The 13,480-nt window shown below is 32.7% G+C and overlaps 1 protein-coding gene across 2 annotated transcripts in view; it reads right to left on the bottom strand.

Annotated features, from left to right (window-relative positions):
- Positions 1–13,480, bottom strand: part of Lim1 (LIM homeobox 1) — a 113,439-nt gene that overhangs the window by 24,746 nt on the left and 75,213 nt on the right. For both annotated transcript variants that reach the window (XM_076401085.1, XM_076401084.1), the window contains exons 4-5: positions 5,404–5,567; positions 289–540 (exon numbers count right to left, since the gene is read on the bottom strand). In XM_076401085.1, coding sequence (XP_076257200.1) covers positions 289–540; positions 5,404–5,567 — 416 coding nt within the window. The remainder of the gene's footprint in view (positions 1–288; positions 541–5,403; positions 5,568–13,480) is intronic.

Consider the following 13,480-nt stretch of genomic DNA (forward strand, 5'->3'; position numbering starts at 1 on the left):
GAAATACATAGTGATGTATTTATCTCGCACTTATCTTGCTTGTGTATTAATGCAAGTACAACAAAACGATAGTAATAATTCATTTGTAAATTAAGATTGTACTAAGCAGTCCAAGGTCCTTTTCGAGTTTAGGAACTAGACTGTTACCCAGTTTTTTGAGAAAAAAAATCACAAAAGTCAATGATGATTGAGAAAAAGCATTATAGTCATTAAAAAGGCTAATGGTTATTAGCACCATAACTATGTTTTGATTACAGAAGTGTTTAACAATGTTCAAAAAAAACCTACCTGTATAACTCTCATGGGTAGGCCAGTTTCTTTTGCCAGTTGTTCCCTTATATGTCGTGTTGGTTTCGGCGTTTGTGAGAAAGCCGTCTTCAATATCTCCAGTTGTTTCGCTTTGATCGTCGTCCTCGGCCCGCGACGTTTCGATCCGGCGCTACTATCATCGGGACTCTTGTTCTCTGTCTGGGAATCTCGCGTTTCCGGGTCTCCATCCAACGAATTCTGATCTTCTGAATCGTTCTCCGTCTTTGGATCCTGCAAAGAAGTTAACCGTTGATTAAAGAATTCACGTTCGATAAGTAAGGACCGCTGATGGCGCTCGCCGGTGAATCAATTCGAACAATACAACGATTACTGGTTGAAGCGGCAAGTTCTCGATCGTGGCCCCTCCGGCCGGGTCTAATTCGAACTTTATATCCGCGTTTTCCGATTTGCATAAAAACATCAGCGAAACTACTTAATTGGGACCCAGGCTGCCACGAGCGATGTACAGCCAGTTAGTAATTTTTCTAAAACGATCTCCAAGAAGGTGCCTTTGGGGAAAATAATTGAAAGAAGTGGGGGGTACAGCTCAAAAAGAAGATGACAAAATCGGTAATTAATATCATAAACTAACTGTTCTATAATTATGGGTAAATATTACCAGAAATTAACAGGAATCATTTTTAAAATTAACTTTTTTTGCTATTATTTCATATTACGTGTCAACAAATTTAATTATTAAATAGAAACCAGTATACCACTTCAATTATAAACTGATATTATTCTTGACAATTAAGAGTCATAATTTGTGATAAAACCTTTGATAAAATCTGACATAAGAAACAAAACGGTATATAAATAAACTCCGCAAAATGTTATTGAAGCAATACATCGAAGTCTTAAACTGCTATATTTCAGATAGAATGTTTACAGTTAAACAAAACAAGCTTAGTCAACGATGAAAGAAACAAAAGCTGGTGTACCACGAGACAGTGTTTTGTATCTTCTTATTTATTTACTTTTTATATGTGACGTACCACAAATTGCGATACTTGGAGACATAGATATTCGAAACAATAGTCAAGAAGCAATCAGAAAACTGAAATGCGCAACTGACAATATAAATAAGTGGAGCTCGACATGGGGAATAAAAGTTGTAAAAGGGAATAAATCAGTACATGAATTCACATACTGACCAAATGTATATTGATATATGTTCATATACCAATAAACTAAGACTAAGACTAAGAAGATAGCACCAATCAAACTAAGATCTTTGGATTCCAATTGTCATAGAGTTAAATAACATGAATGGTTGGTTTAATGAGGATTTTTCACTGTCATTATCTTAATTTAATATGTAAATATTATATAATTGATAATATTAATATAATCGATATATCGAATTTAAGGAATCAATTTAAAATTAATTGAATTAAATTTTAGGTATAATATTGGTCACAATTAGAAAAAAGTTTCAAATAATATAAATGTGTAATACAGTTAGGTTAAAATAATTATTAAATATTCAATAAAAATAATGTTTATTCTGCCCCAAACCTACAAGCCATTTTTTTGAAATTGAAAATTGAAAAATCTTTGGCAAATTTGGAAATTTCCATCGAATTTCGACGATTGGAGTAAATATTTATTATTTTAAATGTAAATTAATATTACAACCTCTATTTTGTCTAATAAAGTGTTTCTATTGGTCCCATGATTTTTTAGTGGATTTAAATTTAAGGACATGGACATAGCCATTAAGGATATTTGATAATTTTAAAAACTTTTTTAAAACATGTTTGGCTATATATTTGTCCTAATTTAAAAAATACAGTTAGGTTGTCGTTATCATAGGGTATCAAGTATATTCTGTATGATTAGGATTGATGAATGCTATTTCAACTTGTCTCATTTATAGCCTAATATTTGTTTCCATATATTATAATTACATTTCATATTAACTGTTACAGATTTTAACTGAACTTGTTTATTCGTCTTTGAAAGTATGCATTTACTTAGCTGGCTGTCTAAAATTGGTTCCGTTATCTTACTTCTTTAAATCGATCAAACAGAAACGATGGTGATTAGTGATGAATTAATGGGTTTTATTTTTCTTTAATTTAACAGCAAGATATGGATTTTTTGTCATAAAAATAAGATTATTTAAGTCATCATGTTGTAATGATCTTTAATCTTGAATGTTCAAGTAACTGTAATTGTTGATGAAAAGAGTTGTTTTAAATATGCCTTTTTTAGAATTTTATTTTAGTATAATAATGTCTCGAGTTTAAGAATTGGTGAATTCAGTCCACGGAGCATTTGAATTAAGAAAAAATAATAGTTGTTTTAATTGCAATATTACAAATTTCTTCATATATTGCTGTAACATTAAATTTTTATTATTATTTATAAACCTAAATTTTCTATGAATATTTTTATTTATATTACAAATTTTTAATAAGAGTACCAGATTTTTAGAGGTGGTTGATACTATAAGTTAATGCATACAATAATTTATAAGTGCCTTTTATATTTTAGGATTGAGATAATCTAGAGTATTATTAATACTATAACTTATACTTTTATACTATAGTTTAAATTTTCGTCGATTCTGATGCACTATCTATATGCTATTTCTGATGCATATTACATTAAATTGAATAATATTAAGTTACAAATTGATGATATGGAATCCAAAGGTAATTCAATAGTAATTAATGTTCTAGGTTATTAGTACACCAATTAACCATATCTTCTTACGAACCTCATAGAATATTATGATTTTATCAGCAAAAATGATTTAATTTTGATGAATTATTGTCTTAATGATAAGTGAAGCAATTATTTTTATATGAGTATATTAAGTAAGTATAATTATAACACACACAATACGACGTGCAACTGTTTTAACAAGTCGTTGTAATTTGCTACAACAAATTACCGACGAGCATTGTGAAGATTGATGAGTTCTATTCTAATAGCTGCATGGAGAAGGAAAAAAAGCGAACCACCATGGACATCAGACATTATTTATACTTCACAGCCGACAGACGTTAATCCATTACGAAATTAGAACTCACCAACTGTATTTTTTATTCGTCGTTTTTTTCACCGGTTCTTGTCTACCAAATGATCTTTGATATGTGCAAGAATAAATGCGTTTTTTGCTTAATTAACTATTGAATTATATTTGTTGCGTTGGTGTGCCCCCAATGGGTAATTAACGTTGGCAAATGATCATAACGCGGAAAATATAATTAAAGGATATTCACTTCCAGTGTGGGGAACACATGAAAGGTTCGATGAAACTCGCTGACGTCAAAAATATTAGATCTATGACTTGATTTTTTCTTCGAGTTCAAAACTATATTTAATAAACAAATAATTTTGCAATCTCTTGTTATTCTAAAGCGAATGTGTGTTGGATAACATCTAAGAATAATAGATGAAATTCATGAAAAGTACATTTAGCAGAACATTTTGTATGATTAAGAAAATAATTATTATAAAGTAATATGTAGTCGTGTTCATGCCAACGTTGCGTTTTCTGAATCGTATTAATATTGGTATAAACATTTTAGAAATGGTGATTCCATAATAGAAATTATAAAGTCCTGGAAACTCGCTGCAAAACTTTATAGTTATAAATTAGCAAACTGGGAAAATTCTGTAAATGTCGTTTACTAGATAAAATCAGATAATTCATATTGTTGCATGAGAAAGAATATTTTGCAAGTTTAGTTGTTGTCTATTTTTATATGAAATAAATTTGATAAAAATAAATCTCTGATAATAAAGTCATACACTTATATTATATATCAACTTTCTTCTAATCTTTCCTTTTAATAATTAAGATTATTAGACATATAGGTCAATAACATTTAGTGAGTTGAAGATTCCTCATTAATGACAACTTATGGATATTAATTTTAAAGGAACGTTTATAAAGATACAAAGTCACATTGAAATATAATCAGATCCTTTTGTTTCAGTCTATATTTGTTAACGAAACTTTGCTTTATCACAGTTCACTAAAGACCAAAGAACGAGTTGAAAAATCAAAGTAAATTTTGTGGTGAAAACAATCTCGTTTTTCAGGAAAAAACAGCTGAGATGCTAGCATATAAAGAAACCAAAGGTTACGGGGATGAATGTTTGCTAGACTTCAATTTTGCAATAATTTCAAGAATATGTCGTCAAGGGAAAAAGGTGAAAACATTGTTGAAGAAACCTCATCTAAGATTTACTAGACGTGAGTTGAAGAAGTAATATTAACGAGGGATCATGTTGTGATGGTATCAAATCAGAACTAAACGGTGGGTATATTAGATAATGCTCTATAAAGTTCTATTATTTCTTTGTAGGTCATTAAACCTTGTAATGTGATGTCTTATAATAATAAAGGGAAATAATAATCGTCATTTAAATCTCAATAACTGTGACTAATTATGTGTGAAAAATTAAGTTCTATTTTAAGTTCCAGTTCCAGTTAAGTCTTCCATTTTATGGAGTTAACATCACTTATAGTATTATTCACTGATTAGTTCGAAAACGTAAACAAATGAGCTTGTCAAAGTCGTTTGGTTGTGAGACGTATGCAAAATTCTTGAAAGCAATAGTGATAAGACGTTATAACTCTAACCTATAAACTATTGTGGCTGCATAATTAACTGTAGTTTTAAATGAACTATGCACAAAATAATTTTGAATATATGTGGTGTATGATATGGTTTTGCATCAAATTGACTAGCAGTCCAGTATTGCCAAACGAAGTTTTTCCATTAATTACCAATGCACAAAATAATTTTATAGTCATGTATGGTTTTGCACCAACGAGGAAATGCACGATCTGCGATCACTGAAATAAAATGGATCTGCGTATTTATCTCAGATTTCGCCTTAAAGTATGAAAGAAGGTTTCTAATACACTATAATGTGGAAACAGTAGAGCTATTAGACAATGCGAAGGAACGGAAATCAGAAGAATGAAGCCACATGAACAACAACCAAGCCACATTACGAACTCGTAAGTGATATTCTTAATATACATACTGATGTATCTTAAAATACATAAGTTTTACTAAGCATCTAATGTAAGATTTCGAAATGAATGCATAATAAAAAATGTTTTACCTGTCCTATCGAATTACTGATGTCAGAATGAGGTAAAGAATTGTTGTTGGTTTCACCAGGCGCTGGTGGTAGGGAACTGTGTAAAGGGTGATGTTTCAACACAGATGACGCCGTACTGTTATCGTCTTCTTCTTCGTCTTCCGACGCGGATCCCATTAATGAATCTGCAACAAAAGAAAAACCCATATTTATTCACCACCTTTCATGGCATATTCATAGAATTTCCCGTATTTCCGCAATAATAATTTAATGTAAAATTCTACAAAGATAAACAGGATAATGGTATCCACTTTTAAACAGGGTCAACGAGCGTTTTGGAGCTCGTATTATTTTTAGGATTCCATTCCAACCCGTTGACGCCACCAGCTCAGTCCGGTTTTTCCAATTAAACCGGGATTAAGGGCCACGCGGTAGGATCGTCGGGGATGACGGTGGCGGGTAGCGGAAGGGTGAGCGAGGGACGGGCGAACGGAAAAAGAGGTCGCGTATCCAAAAAAGACCCGATGACAACTTTCGGACCAACTTTTAATTGAAAAAGAAAATTGGAAATGCAAGCTGGCGGTCGTCGTAAGGCCTACCAACCACCCTCCCCGGTATGACCCCGCGGCCCCCGTCGGTTTGTTTTCGAGATTTTTGATTCGGAGATGGCTGACGTTGATAGACGTGAGCGACGGCCTCGGCTATGGTTCTGTTTTCTTCGACAGTCGTAATCGTCTCAATTAAACTTTCCCGACCCATTTCGTGATGCTTATCGAAACGTCCGCGATATATAAAATATAATGACGTTGCTGTCGTTTTGTTTTCAATGACGTCTAACTTTTCTCATTATATGCTCGAAGAGAAAGAATTTTGCGACTTTTAATACTAAATGTTCACTTTATCTTGTAATTAGTAATATTTTCATAGTTAACAGAAAGAAATAAACAAGAAAATGCCATGATTTATATCATAATAAGCACATTTTACTGCTTAACTTGAACGGGCTAAACAATCACTAATTTATCCAATAAACTGTTACAATATAAACACATATTATTGCTTAACTTGGACAGATTTACGTAAAAAAGAGTGATAAACGACTAATTCTTTGGTCTCAATTTGATTTATTTTACTAGGCTATCTAATAAGTGCAGAAGAATTATTATCTCAACATTAGAATAAAATATTCAACAGCATTTTAGTATTTCAACATTCATAATAACATAGTAAAATAAGCAAAATATATAAATCACATTAGATGAAGTTAAATACTCAGATAATATTATGTCCTCTAGTAACATTTTTTTAGCAGTTTTTACAGTAATTAAAACAATTTCACTAATCTGATTTAGTGATTATATAGTTTTATAGTTTAAAAACGAAAATAAACGAGAGGTTTTCATGATTATTATTTGCCACTCACTTCGTTGCCAAGATAGTCTGACATGTTTAAGGAAATAACAATCTTTAAAATCTTGTTTTGTAAGAAAATAAAGTTATTGGTTAGCTGTGATAAGCTTAAGCAAAAAAAATAGTAAGGCTAATTATTTGGTCTAAATGTGATTCATATAACATAACAGATGTATTATTTCCTCAACATTATAATACCAATAGATGCCATTCCTAATATTTAATTATAATTATCTACTAATGAAAATTAAATTCAAACAATGTAAAGACACAATTTACGCTATGTTTAACTATAACTAAAAAACACCAAAAAATTCGTGATTTGCTATAAGAACTATTTCCACGTACAGCTTGACAACATTATTTACTAGATTCCCTCTGAATTATGGCTGTTCGCGTACCTCAAAATATTTTTTCGTGGAGAACGAGTTTAATCAAATAAAGAAGTAAAGCTGCTGCAGTAGTATTTTGTTGATTTTTCGGACGACTACTACAGTGATGGGATTGGTAAATTGGAAAAATGCCGATGAGAATGTATTAAATTTATTTTTGTTGTATTTTTGCCACCACTTAGAACTTTCATAAGGCTGACTGTATGTTATCAAATGCTGTTTGAGGCAACCGTGCTCTATCGATTTCAATATAGAAATACTGGTTTCGTCGTTTTAGATGTGGATATTTTGATACCGAAGGCAAAGAGCGTTCTGGACAGAACGATCCAAAAGCTTGGATACTGTGTGCCGAACGAATGGAAGTCAACAGACATTGAAAGGCATTTGGTCATGTGTGAAATGGTCCTTCAACGGTAAACTCGGAAAGGCTTTTTATGATTAATTATGATAATCCAAAACGAAAAAAATCATTGGGATACGATATTGAAAAATCAGTGAAAATATACTTGAATATGTTAAAGTGGAAAGTGCTACCTGGCCAGCCGTATTCTTCAGACCTTACTTCTACTGATTACAACTGGTTCCAACATATGAGTCGCGACCTATCTGAACAGCGCTTCACTTCTTATAAAGATACCAAAATTTTTGGTTTATTTGTGAATATTTTCAAGAGATATATCGTTCTTTCGTGATGGAATGTCGTAAGTTGCTCGAAAGATGTGAAACATCGACGGACAATACTTTAAATACATTTTTTGTTAAATAAAGATTTTTTACAATAAAACTTCAAATTAAAAGCCGTACTTACAATAACTATTTAAGATTTATCGGTCTTTAAAATATAAATACGTCATATACACGGGTTTATGTCCTCGTGCGAGTATTCTCTGTGTACAAATCGTTCGTAGATCATCAAAACTCGAATCGTGTTATGAAGAATGGCGATAATTCGTCTCGGTCCGAGCGTTTCAACGTTTCTGACGGGCTAAATACAACCCTGTCGCTTGTGATTTCACGAAATTAGTCACATTTCCGAATTTACAACGGCCATAAGTCGTTAAAACAAAGCATAGAGAAAGAACCACACCGGGTCTCGGCTAATTTAGAGACATTGGAACGAATAAAATTACCGTATCTCTTCTTTATATGGCAGACGCATCTTCTTTTTTCTTAAGCGCCGGCGTTGTCAGATCTGGCGGCGGCACTGACAGCGAAACGACACAGATAAAACAACACTATTCATCATCGTTGTGTGTATGTGTGTTTTTTGTTTAATCCTCCACGATCAAGTTTGTCTAAACGTGGGATTTCAAAAGTATTTTAATGTAGTCGAATTTTATTTCAACGAAATTCTTTTTTTACTTTATGCAGGAATCACGATAACTGGCAACGTGGAGTACGAATATTTTACGAAAGAATAAAAAATAGAATTGTTTCTTTGGTCTTAATTTCATTGTTGTTTGACACAGCGTCGAATAATCTTTTTATAAATCGATACAGAGTAGGATACAAAAATATGTTACAGTAGGTACTGATGATTAAGTGTAAGATATTAAACTAATATGGGAATAAATAAAGTATTCAAAGGCGTTAAATATGAAATAACTAATATAATTTTAGAGACTATTTTAGAGAGTCTTAATTAAATCCATTACAAGGTTTTAGTTTTATTCTCCATTGAAGGATTTTCTCTTCATTTAAAAAATTGGCTTTGAGTAATGATGAAACACTTTTATATAAAGTTGAATGAAGTTCACAAAAAACACAGATTATAAAAGACAAGTGATAATATAAATAATTGGACCAAAACTTGGAAAATAAAAATTAACGAAAGTAAATTTGTTAATACAGTTCACTTATAATCAGACAGCACAATCACCAATAACAATAAATAATAATATCATTCTATATAGCCACAACACTAAGTATCCCAGAATATACCTTGATGCAACACTTCACTGGAAGGGACATGTTAAAATTAAACAGAAAAACCTGGAGTTAATATATAGAAAAAGTTTATTGGAACAAAATCACAATTATCAGAACATAGTAATTTACTATACGAGGAAATATTTACGAAATACAAAAATAAAATTCAATTACGAGGATGTTCCACGAAAAGTAATATAATTGCAATACAAGTTTTTCAGAACAAAGTTCCAAGAAGGGCTGTATGTGTACCTAGACGTACTGTATCTGTACCCAGATACTAAATGGCTGATTACTGTCATCTAGACGTTCAGATGCCAACTGTCACTCGAGAAATCAAGAGAATCGCACACCAAACCAAACCAATCCAATCCAATAGATTGGATAAAAATATTAATTATACACCAGAGAAAAATAAATAATCAGAACCATGAATTTTTGAAAATGAAGACTGTTGTGAGTTAAATATAGCCAATGTCAAGAAACTATCGTATTTGGGGTATATTTGTTTCTACATATTTCCTAGACATCATATTAAAAATAAATATTTATCTTATGGACTTTTATCAGTAAAAATAAGTCAAATGTCATCTTAAATCTAATTTTCTTTTCTGCTGGTCCAAATAAACATTGATCTAATAGAGTGGAGATAATGCCGATGCCGTCAAAAACCTCTCTTGAACACGAACCGGAGAAAAAAGCCAGAAGAGCTCGTCACTGTTTGCGTAGAAATTAGCCCGTCACCCTCACACGCTTCCTTTAATGCCTTTTAAATTGGAATTTCCTCCCTCGCTAACTGGAAATCAACAAAAACAGACCACTTACCACCCTCCCCAGATGGAGAGCTCACGCAAACGCAATATTTGCAAACAAGGCTAATGAATAGATTTGACCAGATGGAAGAGGGCCAGAAGGAGCAATCCAAGTGTCAGATGCAGCAGTGGTGGTAGCGGGGGGCTTCGTCGCGGTGTAGACCTTAATTTACAACACGACAGGATTCGTTCGCAGTTTCCTGCTTGCGGAAGGAAGGCTGACGAGTGCACGTGTATTTTGTATTAATCTCTTAGCCCGTGGGAAATAAGTATTATTGTATGATTTCCCTTATATAATATTACCATCCTAACATGTAGAAGATCACTTCAGTAAGTGATCTGCTGTACAACTTGTAATCTAAATCTTATTCTAGATGCTATTCTGACTTATTTTAAAGTATATCCTAACTTATTCTAGCAATTATTAAATCTTATTCTATGTGTCTATTAATCAGTTCGTATCGTAGTTTGCGATTGAGCCTATGCACTTCACTGTCGTCGCGCACATTTAACTGTTTGGCGATTGCATTGAGATGCACTAATAGTCTTTCAGAGCACTTCGCACTAGCACTTGGATTCACACTCTTTATGGGTTCTAAGGGGATATCGCGATGAATCAGTTTGTTGGACACGTAATATGGGGCATCGACGATGACTCGCAACATTTTATTCTGGAACCCCTATAGGATATCTATGTTAGATTTGCTAGTAGTACCCCACAATTCAATACCATAGGTCCAGATGGACCTAAGTATTGACTTATACAGCAAAACCTTGTTATCTAATGATAACTTAGATTTACGCCCTATCAGCCAATACATTTGGTTTAGTTTAAGCCCAAGCTGTTTGCGTTTTGTCACTATATATTTTTCCATGTCAGACGTCGATCAAACGTTGTCCGCTTGCGGAGGTTCATGTTTATTAATTTTACTGACGGACATGTTCTTCTACAAAGGGTGAATGTCATTTGTCTCATTTGATTTGATACGCCACGTTTTCAAGCACAACTCGATTTTGTTTGATCCTCGAGTGATGATAAAATCGCTGTATCGTCAGTATAAGTTGCAACAGTAGTGTTTCTTGAGGTAGGTAGGTCAGTTGTATACATAAGATATAACAATGGGCCAAGAACACTGCCCTGCGGTACACCTGAATATATGGGCTGTAAGTCAGTGTATTCGTCACCCTGTTTGACAATAAAATGTCTGTCTGTGAGGTACGATTTAAGCAGTTGAAAGTGCGTATGGGGCAAAAGGTTTTCCAATTTAATGTGCAGTCCAGTGTGCCACACCTTGTCGAAGGCCTGAGAAATATCGAGAATGTTTTTGTTAATTTGGTTGATTAATCTACGTATTTGTTCTGTTGTTCCGTGTTTATTACGGAAGCCAAATTGACGGTCTGGAATAATATTTCTCTCCTCTGCGATTAATTTTAGTCTCTTAATGTATAGTTTTTCGAAAAGTTTTGAGATTGAACAGATAACAAGCTTATAGGACGATAAAAGGAGACGTCTTATGATTTTTTCCAAGGTTTAACAATCATAATGATTTGAGCCACTTTCCAAGTGCTAAGAAAATAATTAAGTCTTAGCGTGGCATTAAATATGAATGTTATTAATTTGTTGCAGTTTCCTAAGAGCTTTTTCAACATTCTTCCAGTAATTAGTCAAATTCGGGAGCTTTCTTATCATTGATTTCTTTAAGTATTATTCGTTTTACTTCCTTAACAATAAATTTCTCATGTGGCAGATCCATTTGAAACGGAGTATTAAAAAAGTCAACTATGTTATTTTCTTCTGTTGTGGGTGTATTTCAGATGAGTACGGATTAAATACGGTTTTTAAGAGTTCAGAGAAAACTTCCGCTTCATCTTTATTATTCCTAGCCCAGGTATTGTCAATTTTAATGGGTGGATTATGTTGTTGAGATTTTTTAATCTTTTTTGTTACTTGCATGTGTATTTGATGAAGAATTATTGCGTCCGAATTTTTGTTAATCAATTTTCGTTGGTAATCGACGCTTGAAATAAAATTAGAAAATATCCCTATTTTATCAATGAAGCAATTCGTTCGAAAAACTCGTCAGGAAATGATTAATCGTGAATGATTGTGACGTTTCCCAACTGTTAAATATCGATGGTGACAAATTCAACATCTTTAAGCGCTGAAACTGGACAAAAACGACAAAACGAATATGGATTATTCGTACAAATTGCAAAACAGTTAATCTAAATACAACATGACGATTTCTTCCATTGGAATCTCTTTAGTTATGGTATCGGCCATTAGTAACGGATGGACAAACATTTGATAAACCAAATCTAAACATATTTCACAGCGAAAATCTTTTTCAATGGGTTTGAAATCGATTATAAGGTTCGGTTTAGTTTTTGTTCGTTTGATATCTACAGAATTAGACTATGAAAGGCAAATAATAGTAGCTTGGGTTGTTTCAAAAGCTCATTGATATAGATTTATATAGATAGGTTGTTTTAATGCGTCATTATTTCAAATATTGATATATAGAAAAATTTTCTATTAAATTCAATTCTGTGTATAATTTCCAAGTAAATTTATCAACTATTTTTAAAGTTTTGTGAGCATATACATACGGAAAATAAATGTTTATGCATAAAAATAGATTTTGAATAGGACTTTCTTAAAATTAATTTTAAAGGGTGCGTATGTTGAAAAAGTAGTGACTATGCCAAACCTCTAACCAGCCAGGAATATAGTTTTGTTTGGAATATAGTCATTACTAGATTACTGAATTAATTCGTAATACTTGAATTTCCACGTAATCATCATTTAACATAAATATTTAACGAATGTTTGAGGATGATTGCATGTTCGGAGATGTTTCAAGGTAATCAAAATAATTATTCTTAAAATACGCGCAGGGGTATGAAGTATCTGCTCTGCACTGTCAACAATAACATAAAATAGTACTTGGACTATTTGCTGACGACACAGTTATTATGACATGATCTCGCGGGACCCTAAGAAACAAGTACATGTGGCCTAATTCCTCAAGCAGAATCAGCGAAACATCTCACAATCCATGTCGATGGTAGGTCAGAAGCCAAAAAGATAAGACTTAAAATCAGAGCTGTGCTGGTTAGTCGGAGATGGTCAACAATCAACTTGATATAATAATCAAAGATATTTCCTTATCAATCAATAAAACATTTTTGGACTTATGGATTGAAGTTGCACTAAAACATCAAATCGATTAGTTTTCCAAGACTGCCAAAACAATGTTATTCGATTACTTTAAGCAAGAACTGCATCATGACCTCGAAATTAAAGGGATTTGGAAAGTTATCCACGATTTCTCCTTAAAACATGACATAAGGTCACTAAATTACAGCAACGGGGAAGAAAGTAGGAAATCAAGAAATTGATGGTAACCAAACCATACGAACTATTTAACGAACTAAATACAACAAAACAATAATAATTAATGCTGGCTTAGTTGGAGCATTGGTCAAGACGACAGGTCATCCTCCTACTGTTCCGAGAGTTGCGGATTCGAATTCTGCTAGGGCATGGATGTA

Source organism: Rhynchophorus ferrugineus, unplaced genomic scaffold, assembly GCF_030347505.1.
Source record: "Rhynchophorus ferrugineus isolate W39M unplaced genomic scaffold, kcgeb_rfMv2 rfM3, whole genome shotgun sequence".
Taxonomy (NCBI): Eukaryota; Metazoa; Arthropoda; class Insecta; order Coleoptera; family Curculionidae; genus Rhynchophorus; species Rhynchophorus ferrugineus.